Source organism: Amblyomma mixtum, chromosome 9 (assembly GCF_055824585.1).
Source record: "Amblyomma mixtum isolate Tamu chromosome 9, ASM5582458v1, whole genome shotgun sequence".
Lineage (NCBI taxonomy): Eukaryota > Metazoa > Arthropoda > Arachnida > Ixodida > Ixodidae > Amblyomma > Amblyomma mixtum.
The window spans coordinates 19,105,073-19,117,366 of record NC_143020.1 but is presented as its reverse complement, the minus strand read 5'-3'; the positions used below and the strand labels follow the sequence as shown (position 1 = coordinate 19,117,366).

The 12,294-nt window shown below is 45.9% G+C and overlaps 1 protein-coding gene across 1 annotated transcript in view; it reads right to left on the bottom strand.

The window, feature by feature from the left end:
• The window catches only part of LOC149328432 (sodium-dependent nutrient amino acid transporter 1-like), a 41,035-nt gene extending 29,766 nt beyond the window's left edge, over positions 1-11,269 (bottom strand). Inside the window, exons 1-2 of the mRNA XM_089561630.1 lie at positions 11,146-11,269; positions 6,401-6,708 (exon numbers count right to left, since the gene is read on the bottom strand). Coding sequence (XP_089417756.1) covers positions 6,401-6,708; positions 11,146-11,269 — 432 coding nt within the window. The remainder of the gene's footprint in view (positions 1-6,400; positions 6,709-11,145) is intronic.
• Between the last annotated feature and the right edge of the window lie 1,025 nt (positions 11,270-12,294).

The following is a 12,294-nucleotide window of genomic DNA, read 5'->3' as shown; positions in this document are numbered from 1 at the left end:
TGTGAAAGATAGCTCTCGGTGAAGAGAAAGCGTTAGTGACAACTTAAAGGATGCGAGGGATGGTAGAGTGGAAGACCCATAACGGCCCCGCTATGTGTAAAGGCTCGCAAGTTGCTAAGAGATTTTTTCTTTGGTGCTTTCATCTGCATGACAAAACTGAAATATTTGCATAAAATGAAGCCTGGATTGCATAAAGAAAACAGGAGGTAAGAAAATTTGTGCTGTCAAGCATGACCAGATGTTTGTCATGTGTGAGGAGCAAGTCATCTACGCCGTGAGGTCGATCGTACGTCGGGCAAACGGTACCCTATCAATGAAAGAAAAACATTTAGAGGTGGTCAATTCGATTGATACCGTGGAAATGTGATATCTTTTTTTTTGCTTGCCATACTTTTCATTGCTGACTGTAGAGAAAAAATCGCAAATTGGTTTTTGAGGAAAGTAAATGACGCAGGAATTGTCTCATATATCTCGGTGGGCGCCCGAACCGCGCCGTAAAAGGCAGGGATAAAGGATGGAGTGAAAGAAGAAAGGAAGAAAGAGGTGCCGTATTGGAGGTCTCCTGAATAATATCGAACACCTAGGGATATTTAATGCGCACTCGCATCGCACAGCACAAGAACGCCTTTTGAGTTTCGCCGCCATCGAAACGCGGCCGCCGTGGTCGGGTTCGAGCCCGGGTACTCCGGCTCAGTAGACAAGCGCCTTAACCACTGAGCCACTCTATTCTAATTTTGATTCAATCGTCTTTAACTCACTCGTCTATTCCAGTTCTGATTACGTTCCTCTTGTGATTGTACTCTTTTTCATTCCCATTTGTAATCGCTTACTTTATTCATTTTTGCTGAGTCATTCTTATAGTTGGATACAACTTACGAACAAAGCGGCAAGTGCCCTTCAAAAGAGTCTCCCCACCCAATGACGTCGACCGACTCTCATGACATCACGATTAAATCCTTTACACCCGCTATCGTGACATCGCAGGGGGTGGCCGATGAAAAGGGATTTATTTATTTATTTATTTATTTATTTATTTAGAACATACTGCAGGCCTACAGTAGGCCCAAGCAGGAGGGGCGAATACATAATATATGAAAAAAAGAACAGGTTTAGCAAAATTGAAAAATGTTAAATACAAGTTGTAACACAAAATACAGCAATAAATACAAGGCTCAGATGCAAAATACAAAAAGTAAATGTAGAAATAAATGGCTCTCAAATTAAATGCAGTGAAGAAAACATAGAGTCAAAAGAATCAGCTCTGGTTAAGAGATCTGGCGGACACCTGTTCCACTCGTCAATGGTGCGTGGAAAAAAATGAGTATTTAAAGGCGTTAATCCTAGCACTGTAAGGGGTTAATGATTGTGTATGATGATTTCGTGTTTGGCGCGTAGTGTTAGGTTTGAGGAAGGGGTCTGCATTCATAGACAGTTTATGGTTTTTTAGTAAGAAAAGTAGTTTCAGTCTTTGAATTTTCCGCCGCAGCTGTAATGTTTCAATACCGTGAGTTCGCATGAGGGTCGTTGGTGAGTCGTTGGTGAGTGGTTGGTGACCAAGTCTTAACCAAATTAACCGCGGCGTCATGAAAATCAGTCGATGTCATTGCCTGGAGGGCCACCTTTGAAGGGCATCTGCAGCTTCCTTCTTGACTTGTATCCGACATTTGTCATCTTTGTTTTTGTTGTGTCTTTCTAAGTTTATCGTCTCCCTCATCTCATCTACAAGTGGAGGGGGGGGGGGGGGGGGGTTCGTAGTCTACTCTCTTGATTACGGCCCTTTTCTGGTCGCCGTAAATTGCGCTGAGCTCTCATTTTTTGCAGCTGTCACTAACGCTGGCCTTGTGAAACGAGACAGATGGCCACTACCTTCAGGCACACCACACCAAATATGCTACTGCCAAACCTCAAACCATGCGACCACGCCGTGGAAACAAACTATACTGTGCAGTTAGTTGACCTGAGAAGCACAGCGCATGCGCAGTAGGCCATATGCAGCGATGGGGTTGGAGAACGGGAGAACCCTAATTGCCTTGGAAACTTCCAAGGTGCACCATAGCGCAACGGGCTGCGCGTACCGCTCTGCGCGACTTCTTTAAGCGGGCCTCGTACCCGAGCTGCGGCGGTGGGTACGCCGGAGTCAAACGTTCACGGGGCAATTTTACGATCTGAAGTGCGCGACCCGAAAGCATTTCCACGCAACTTTGGCTGCATGGCCGTAGGCACGCACGAGGTGGCTATGGGGCGACTTGGATTGGCCATTACTAACTAGTCATGATTGGTTAATAACAAGTCACGATTGGTTAATGAAGAACTATTCATCATTAATTAGTTGTTGACTGGTTAATGACTAGTTAGTCGTGACTCGTAACTAGTAATGACTAGTTAGGACTTTCACTTCGGATATAACGGATGGACGGACGGACAGTCAAGGCCGCGAATATGAGCCATTGAAGGCTTTCGCCTTAAAATTTTGACGCAACGAGGCCGAAGCCGAGCATCGTCCGGAGAAACGCGCCATGCGGGCCCCCGCTATTGGAGATTTTGGCGAAATCGACGCCACGCTGCGGCGACGCCACAAACTACTCTAAGGAGGATTGACGCGCGCGGAACGGGCGCTTTCTCCGTTGCCTGAGTGCTTTGCCGGCACATTCATATGTTGTTGACAGAGTTTTAGCGCAAAAATATTTCCTGGGAACGCTTTTACGCAGATGCTTGAAAGCTAACGAGATTGAAGAGCCGCTAAATATAATTGCGTGATTTTTCAGGTGCTAGCATTAAAGAGAGATCATGCGAATAGGAGGTTTCCACGCTGCAATGAAACGCTTGCAGGACTACAAAACAGTTCTTCTCTGGCAGCCAGCCTATTTTTCTAAAAAGATGGTCTGCCTGGACTAGAACGGCCTAATACGAGGTGCTATATGTTCGAAAATATCACCGTGCACACATGACTAGTGGGCACATTTCGAGCACGAAGAGCTTCGTGCACCACTGTCTGTGCAACGGCAGGGCTTATTACGGCACGCGTGTATGGTGACATGGTGTTTCCGTATCCACTGGGGGATAATTCGAATTCTATATCATCGTTGTTATTTTCGCACTTTGGTTGCCCAATGCACTCGCTCCCCGTGAAATCAGACAGGCGGATGACGACCATCGAATAGAATTTCACGAAAATAATTGCATCACAGCGGCCTTAAAATTCATCACACGCTTTGCATACAGTTTGTTCCTAAGATTACGCAGAAAGTCACGGCATAGTGCACGCTTAATTGGAACGAAGAGATAGCGGAAACTCTCATTTGCAATGCTTTCTACATTTGCATAAGATTTGAGATCTGTGCTCGTTGAATGTACAACATGGTTACTAAAATTTATGGGCATGAAAAAACGCAGGTGGAGCTTTAGCAATTAAATCCAAGCGGCCGTGTCTGCCACACTTTTCTAGCTTTGTGCGAAGTAGCACGGCAAGTTCAAAATAGCTGGGTCTTGCATACCTGATCTAGTTTTCTCATTTACCGCTGTAATAAGAATATCTCCGTCGATGCCACTGATTTTAAGTTATCTTCAAAGCGCCCATCGGCGGTATACCGCTCCACCTGCACGCCAGCCGTTTTAAGACACAAGGCAACGCTTTCTTCGTTCTTTCTGGAGGTTGAAGGTTGAAGGTTTATTTCCGCAACTGGGTGTTGCGATGACAGCCAGGGAAAAAGCTGTATAGACAGCTTGAGAGGTCCTGGCTTCCTCTTACAGTGCAGCATTGACGGTGGCGGAGTACGACATCAAACAAAATGTAAGTAAAGTATGTTCGGTACAGAGAATGAGACATGTACGTTCAATACGCAGTACATTGTGCTTATGAAAGAAAGAAGAACTACATTAGATCAAAGAGCCTATAAAGGCAAACACAGGGAGGAGAAAATAAATGACAGCAAAATTGACAGGTGCACTCAAAGTGGTAATAGGAAGAAAAAAAACTACATGAACAGTTGGGGCAATTCTTTCAGAGAAATATTGGATAGATCAAGATTCTTGTGGCAGTACAACTGGTTCAGAAGTGTCGGTAAGGTATGCTTCAACATTTGTTTGCCATAGTTTGTGCGGCATTTCTTAACATTCCAAGGTTCTGCTGCGCGGGTGTCATACACAGTTCTGCTTTGCTCTAGCCCAGCCAGTGTAAGTAAGGAGTCATTTTTCATTATGGCGAGTTTATATTTATAGCACAGCCTATAGTTATACATGGACTTCATTGGTATGACGTTGTGTCGATGGAAAAGGCTCGCAGTGTGGAAGAAATATGGCACTTTACATGCAATCCGTATAATTCGTTTTTGTAACACTGTGAGTTTGTTAATATTTTCAGCTGTTGTTGTTGCCCACACCATACATCCGTAGTTGGCTATAGAAGAGAACAAAGAGTGGTAAAGTAACATGTTGACTGAAATAGGAAAATTAAAGCAATTGCGGTGCATGATGCCAACTGTTCTGGAAAGTTTCTGAACTACGTAATTAATATGGTCATTCCATGACATATCTGCTGCAAAGTAAACGCCCAGAGTTTTAACAGACTGCACAAACTCTATTCTGGTATTGTTTAATTCAATTAGAGGTAGTTCAAAGTGTTTGTGACGTGGGTGAAACATGACTGCTGCCGTTTTACTAACGGTTCTTCATATCCATTTCATATACATTTCTTCATATCCTCAAGGAAAGAGACAGTTTTACTCAAGCCAGGTTTCTTACAGCAACAAAAAAAGCTCGAGTTTATCACGGCATTTTAAAACAAGCGTAATTCTACATATATGCGGGCACTAGGAGCTATCTTCCATAACGCCGCCGTATTGTACCAATTGTATTGTACCGTATTGTACAGTACCGCCATATTATACCAATAGTTTCAGCGGTCATTTCAGTTTGGCGCGCCGATTGCGTGCGCAAGTGCTGAGCGCGGTTACAAATCGATGTACTGAGCGCGAAATAACCAGCCGCTGCTGTAGCCAGTTCCCGCCATCCGAATCTCTGCCATCCCCTCGTACGTTAGCGTGGTCTCAAAATCTACTCAGCTATATCGCAACAGACCATCGCCGAATTACACGCCCTGCCTACTTGTTCTATAGGAGTATGCATATCCTGTTAAAGGCAATTCCTTCCCCTCGACTTAGTGCTGTATTTAGTTAAACCGCATTTTCCGCAGCTCCAATACACGTTGCGGCCATTCCGCGTGTTGGCATTACCCGTAATTATACCTTCCATTACGAAGACCGGTGCGCTCTTGGTGGATAGCCTTATATTGCGTTCATGCTACAAGTTCCGGCTCCATTATATCGGTCGACTGCCTCAGCGTCTACCAAGTTATTAATGCAAAAGCATTATACTAGGCTATGTCGGCGGGGTTGTGTCCGCGAAATGAGTCGGCAGCAGCTGTGGGCAACTCAGAAGAGCTAGCGTCAAACGAATGGTTGTAATCGGAAGAGGATGATGTGAGGATGCTGCGCAAACAAAAAAAAATATTTAGAAATCGGTTGAATAGGTAATTAATTCGAGCCAAAAATGTTCAAAAAGTAGGCGGGACCAGAGAAGAAGTGGCGCCGAATTTGAAAATGCCGGAAGTGTAGGGCCACGTGACCGAAAGCACGGGCGGAGCCAACGCGTGGCGCCAAATTTGAAAGTCCGTTATGGATACTGACATGAAACGAGGGAAAATGTGCAGTTAATAGAAATCCAATCAATAATTAATGATTAAAGAAAGTGTCAAGAGTGAATTAAGGTGAATTAAAGTGAATTAACTCTAAAGTAATTGCGAATTGCTGTGAATTAAAGCGAATTAAAATTAATTTGTTGTGAATGAGCTGGATAATTAAGGAACCAATAAAAAAAATTGGTGGGGGCTTAGCTTTGGCTGAGCCTGGTAGGTTGCGGAAGCAAAAGCGCAGCGCCTTCAACTGTAGGAACGCAGTGCGCCGTGTCTACAGGTCACGTGCGGCTACCGGCCGCCGCTGCGCGTCGACTCAAAGCGTCTTCGGTAATTTTTTTATATTTTGTTCTTGATGTTGTTGTGACAGAGAAAGAAAACATAATCTACAGCTGGTATGACGTCACAGCGGCAGTAGCGCCACAGGTGCGCGGCGCGGCGTAACTGCAGCCGGTCTGTCTGAAGGAGCGAGTTGGTCGCCCATATTCACTTCGCTGAAGGTCAAACGTAACTGAGGCCGGGTCACGCGAAGGCGTGAAAGTGCGAGTAGTATTGCTTTCGCAATAAAACAAAAAGTAACTCGAACTGAGGAGGTGTCATTGCTTTCGCATATTACTCCAATGCTCGTTACCGCAGTGATCTCGATTTTTTTTGCTCTGAAGTGGCGTCAGCTTGAATAAAAGAAAGAAGAGGTAGAGGAGTGCCACTGACGATTCCCTTGGAGCGGACGTAGCATGTTCGCGGCTCGGCTCCCCAGGCGGCGTCGCACACCATCCAGGGCATGCGGGGCGTGAAGGAGCCGGCCCAGTAGAGCATGCCGTGCGAGAGCACCAGCGCCGCGTCCATGGTGCGCATGGCCGACAGCAGGCACATGCTCAGGCCCAGGCCCCGGGACAGCGGGAAGCAGCTGAACACGTGCAGGGGCCCGCACGAGCTGAACTGGCCCATGCTGGCCTCGAGCAGGTACAGCGGCTGCCCCACGAACGCCATGAAGGCCGCGTACAGCAGCAGGTACGCGCCTGCATGCGGAGGTCAAGGGGAAGGGAGGGCGTACAGAGTATAGCTGTGCACCCGCAAACAGATAAAGGCTGGCTAGTTGGTGACTAGTGTTAGAATGCTTCTTGGGATCGTGCAAAAAAGACAAGGGACGAGGAAGAGACCACGCTCTGTCTTGTTCGTCTCTTCCTGGTCCCTTGGCTTTTTTTTTTTTTGCGCGGTCCCAAGATGCGTACCTGTATACCAATAGCCAAAGCCCAATGTACCGTCTTTGTCAAAAGTAACCAGGCTGCATGGTTTGCTTCTAGCTTGTATAGTGGAGCCCTTGTGGCTTTCCTAAAGATCAGAACTTGTTGGAAGGTAAGAAGACCCACAGACCTTACCTTTAACGACCACTTCAGCTTCAGGGAAGCTGTAAGGGCTCTACTGTACGAGCTAGAAGAAAACCATGCAGCCAGGTTACTTTTGACAGATTTGTTACCTAAGTGACAGCCAGATCCGGTTTACGGTGACCCGGCGCTGCATAAGCTAATGCGCCGTACGCTCATGACCTCCATCAATATGGAGGCCTCTCCGGAAGAGACCGGAAGTGGGCGGGGTAGGTGAGGGAACAAACACGGGTTAATGACATCTTGGTCAAAATGAGGAGGAAGAAGTGGGCTTTGGGAGGGCGTGTAATGCGAAGGCAGGCAAGATAACCGCTGGTCCTTATTAAGGGTAACGCATGCAGTGGATTCAAAGAGAAGGCAAGAGTAGCAGGGGGTGGCAGAAAGTTAGGTGGGCGGATGAGATTAAGAAGTTTGCGGGGATACCGTGGCCGCAGCTGGCCAAGGACAGGGTTAATTGCAGAGTCATGGGAGAGGTATTTGCCCTGCAGCGGGCATAGTAAGGCTGATGGTGACGATGCTGATCTGAACCCTACGGCTACACATTTGTTAAACATCACATATGCAAAATGCTTATTGAGTTTATCCCCCTGGGAACTAGATTGAAGTTATGTCACTGAATTTGTTTCCAACGGTTAGGACGTGAACATTTCGGCTGCCAAAGCTTGATTGAAGTTTATTTTGCTGTGTTTAAAAACTTCTGTAGTTGCATCGCGTTTCTGCGCTCCTTGCTTCTCAGGACAGCGTTTGACAGCGTTGGTTCTGCACCGTTGGGCACACTGCACCGAAGAGTGGTTTGGTTTTAGATTCCTTTATTGTATCTCACAATAAGTTGTTACCTGCACTTACTAGGCCGCGTCAATATATAACTGGCGGCACTTTCGCGCTTCTTGATGTTCAAGCGTCAGGGTAGTCTCCATCGACAAGAGTGCAGGTCCAGCAAGGGTGAATTTGTTCATTTGCGCAAAAACCAGTACACATGTAGAAAACTAACGTGCTAATGTAAACACGTTCGTTAAAAAATAGTTCCTCTAATGAGCACTCGAAAGACGACACAAATAGGGAACACTTAAAAGAAGGACTGGTGCATGCTACAAACTGATCTTATTCTGCTCGGAAAGTGTAAATACGCAGGATGTTTCAAATTATTCTTTACAGATTTCTCCTTGAAAGGCTATGAAAGATTCTTCGACGCGGTCTGTGCAGGTGGATTGTGCAGCCTTGCGGACATTACTAACAAGATTAAGTGCAGTCAAAAGGCGAACGAATGACGATACTAATAAAGTTTTTAGGGTCTGGCTTTAGGGAACAATATTAGAATGACAACATGAAAGCCATCAGTATCGACAGAGAGCCCACTTAAAAGTCCGGAATCGGCAACGTAGACAGAGAAATCGAATGCAAAGGGCGGCCTTTGGAAAACTCATTACGTTGCCTATTAAACTTTTCACATCGATCAAATGACGTCTCTGAAATTTTTAATGCAGAAAATACTTTCGCAGTACATGCGTTCTAGGTCGCAGATTATGTTGACTTTGTTTCCGTGATGACGCCACGTTTAGAAGTGCTATTAGATGAATGCGCAATCTGGGAAAGTCAACTTAAAGGTTCACTAAAGAGGATTCTGAGCTCGTCTTTTTACCGCGGGAACTAGCTTTTAGTTATTTTTTTTAGTTTTCCGTGAATAAATCGTTTCAGTCGCAGACAACATAGCCGCAAATTAAGCCTACGGAAATAAAAATACGCGTGGACTCTTCTTTATTTATCACTCTATCGAGCGGCAAGCCGTCACGCGACTGTCTGAAAGGCACTTCAGGTGTTGGTTGACTCCTGCTACTTTCGGAGGTCAGTTTACAAAAAAAAAGATTCACAAAAAAAAAGAAGAGGTGCCGCCACGCACTCGCTCGCTATACGGCTGAGACCAGCCAGCCTGCGTGGAGCATGGTGAGGATGAGATAGATTCGACAGGAAAGAATTACAATGTAGGTGCCCTGTTCACAAGATTTATTGTGATCAGTTTCATCCTTGTGCCAAGAGCAGTCCTTGGCTTGTTTTTTGAGCCATGAAACTATTAGAAGAAAAGTTCGCCTTTTTTTTTCTTGCCTTCATTAGAATAAAAAAATACCTTGCAACCGGATATAACTCAACAACGAAGCGGTAAATACCCCTCAAGGAGGCATTCCAGCCAATCGCGTAGGCAGATTATCATGACGTCGCGGTTAATTCCATTTCATGGAGGCACCTACCACCCACCTGCGATATCGCGCTAGGGGATTAACTATGGCGTCATGACAATAGGAGAAAGCCAGTGGCTAGAGAGCTCCCCTTGAGGGATGTTTGCCGCTTTGTTCTCGAGTTGTAGGCGACTAGAGTATATTAATTCCGTCGACCCAAACGACCTAACTCTGAAGCCCCTTACGCTTCCTCGCATATGCTATAAGTTGCCGCAGCGGTGGATCAGTGGTTATGGTGCTCGGCTGCTGACCCGAAAGACGCGGGTTCGATCCCGGCCACGGCGGTTGGATTTCTTTGGAGGAGAAATTCTAGAGGCCCGTGTGCTGTGCGATGTCAGTGCACGCTAAAGAACCCCAGGTGGTCGAAATTATCTGGAGCCCCCCACTACGGCGTCCTTCATAGCCTGAGTCGCTTCCGGACGTTGAAGGTGCACTGAAGAACATCTGCCATAAGCAAACTTTCACTGAATTTCTATTTTTCATCGTCGATCTTATGCTAAAGTGCTACCTTCTGTCGAAACCGAAGAGCAACATGAGACTGGTCGCCATATTGAACCATAATGCTTCAATATAATAAGCATAATACTAAGAAGGTCCCATTACAGTTTTTGACTTCGGGATCTCCTTCTGCAAGATTTGCTGTACTTACAAAATGCATGAACAAATAAAGACTAATTCTGATTCTGCATTTAAGGTTTCCTTGAGATACCGGAAGGTCTATGAAGGTCTAGGGCGGTATCAAGTTCGGAGCAAAACTTCTTGTAAGTTGCACCCCCTTCCACTTATCGAAGCAGTACGTATAAATACCAGCGCAAAACAGCAAGACACACGACGAAGAACGAGGACACGCTTGTGTGTCAACGTTCTTCGTTGTGTGTTCTGCTGCTTTGCGCTGGTATTTACAAGTTATGGATCACCAACTAGCCCGCACTCTTACCCTATCGAAGCAGCGCTCAGCACTGACGAACATGGTGCACTGACGAACATGGTGCACTGACTTTGTGACGGGCTGATTTATATTGTGCGGTTGTTGTTTACTGGTTATGCGTTATCTTTCTGCACATTACACATTTACAACATCATACTGAAAAGAAACGCTTAAAAAAAATGAAACCTTAAGAATATACTCTATAATGCAGTTTCGTCACGCATGAAGTAAAATAATTTTCCGTTGACTGAATTCCTGTCATGCGCAACCAATATGCATCAGACATACGAGACTTGGCTTATAATATGTAATGGTAATTTTAAGGCGCAATATAAATGGTTCTTCGCTGCAGTGATTGACGTGTGACACGTCAAGAAGCAGAACAGACAGAAGGCTGACGGGCAATGAGACGCATGGGTTTCCCGCAAGGGCAGCAGTGCATAAGAGCTTTAGTAAAATCAACACTTACGATTTGACACTCTCATACCCAGCAATTCTGGACAAAAGCATTTATGAGCGGCAAACCGTTTATGAACGCAATTTTTTTACATAATGGCAGACTTCATTATACCGACCAATATATCCGCATATTACCCGACGGCAGTCTTACAGTTTTCTTTCTATCAACGTTTCCGCTGTCATAAAAAGCGTTCCCCGTTGGTTTTCTATGGCAGTCTTAACTGTTCGATGCGATCGATGGAAACACTTTAAAAGAACGATTTTGTTGCATATCAGGAGAATGGAACATTGCCTTCCTTATTTTCATAACAGTATCTTGCAATTTTTCAGTTTTCAAAATTTCTGTCCCAGAGAGATGAACATGGACGCTGAAGCTTTCCCAGTGACATCAAAAGTTCACTCTGGCTTTTCTCTACGAGCAGCTCGCAAGAGGCCCCCGTCCGGTGTGCTCACCGTATCCGTTGGTGTAGACGGCGTACGGGAAGGCGTACACGTTCCCGAGCCCCACGGTGGCCGTTACGAAGAGCAGGAACAGGTCCGTCTTCTCGGCCCACTCGGCGCGGTCCAGCTCAACCATGGCTCCGTGATGATGAGACACAAGCCGTGAATCTCTGAGGACTCGTTGTGGGGCACTTTCGGCGCGGCTGCAGCTCCCAGTCTAAAGAAAAATTAGGTCGTTGGTTCCCTTCACCCTCCGGGAATCGACAACTTAAGGGGTGACGTAAGGACCAAACTACCCGGCTTTCCGTAGACGGCTATAGTTCACCCAAGGCTGTGCATAGCCTTGGAACATGACCCAGTGCAGGACTCGTGGACACAGTGCATCTCCTTAACTTTAGTCTACAATAAACGTTTTCTACCTGTAATACACACGTATTAACCTCTGCAATAACGCCGCGAAGGCCAGGTTGATTTCATAGAACCCTGAGGTCCGTACCGAAGCAATGAACGTGCCAGAAGGAAATATCCGTCTTAAGGAAAACTGAATAGACGTATTTATACAAGGGATTGCAAATGGTGATGCTCGTAGTACGTACAAAAGTAGGGACGCAATGTACCATGATGACACTAATAAAGTAATATAGAACGCAACACTGACAAACGTAGTGCTCGTTGTCCACAGTGCACCATTCACAAAAGAGCAGACGAGAAAGGGAATAAGTATAACCTACGCACTCGGTGAGCATTGAATAATAACTTGAGGGTTTTTTGCCCACTGCAGGACGATGAAACTTTCTTTCTGCACCCCTATATGCGTATACATGTAAACACTCACTGGAAGTCACGTGACGCCAAAAGGCAAGATTCCGAGAGTAAGAGCTTCCCTGTCTATCAGAACGACATTGTTTGACCCCACATGTCTCGGCGGAGCAAATGCCGGCGTACAGAATGTAAGGCTAATCCCCCCTGAAGATTAAACCACCACGACCGCAACCTGGGCATAAACGCGGCAGTATGCAATCACGTCGCCTTTCGACGGTGACTGCCATACCATTAAGAGTACAGGAAGTTTCGTACAGCAGCTATCGCGCAGGAAGATAAAAGTGAACTGCCTTGTAGAGACACCCTATACACCTTTGCAATAATGGCTCCCTGGGCGCT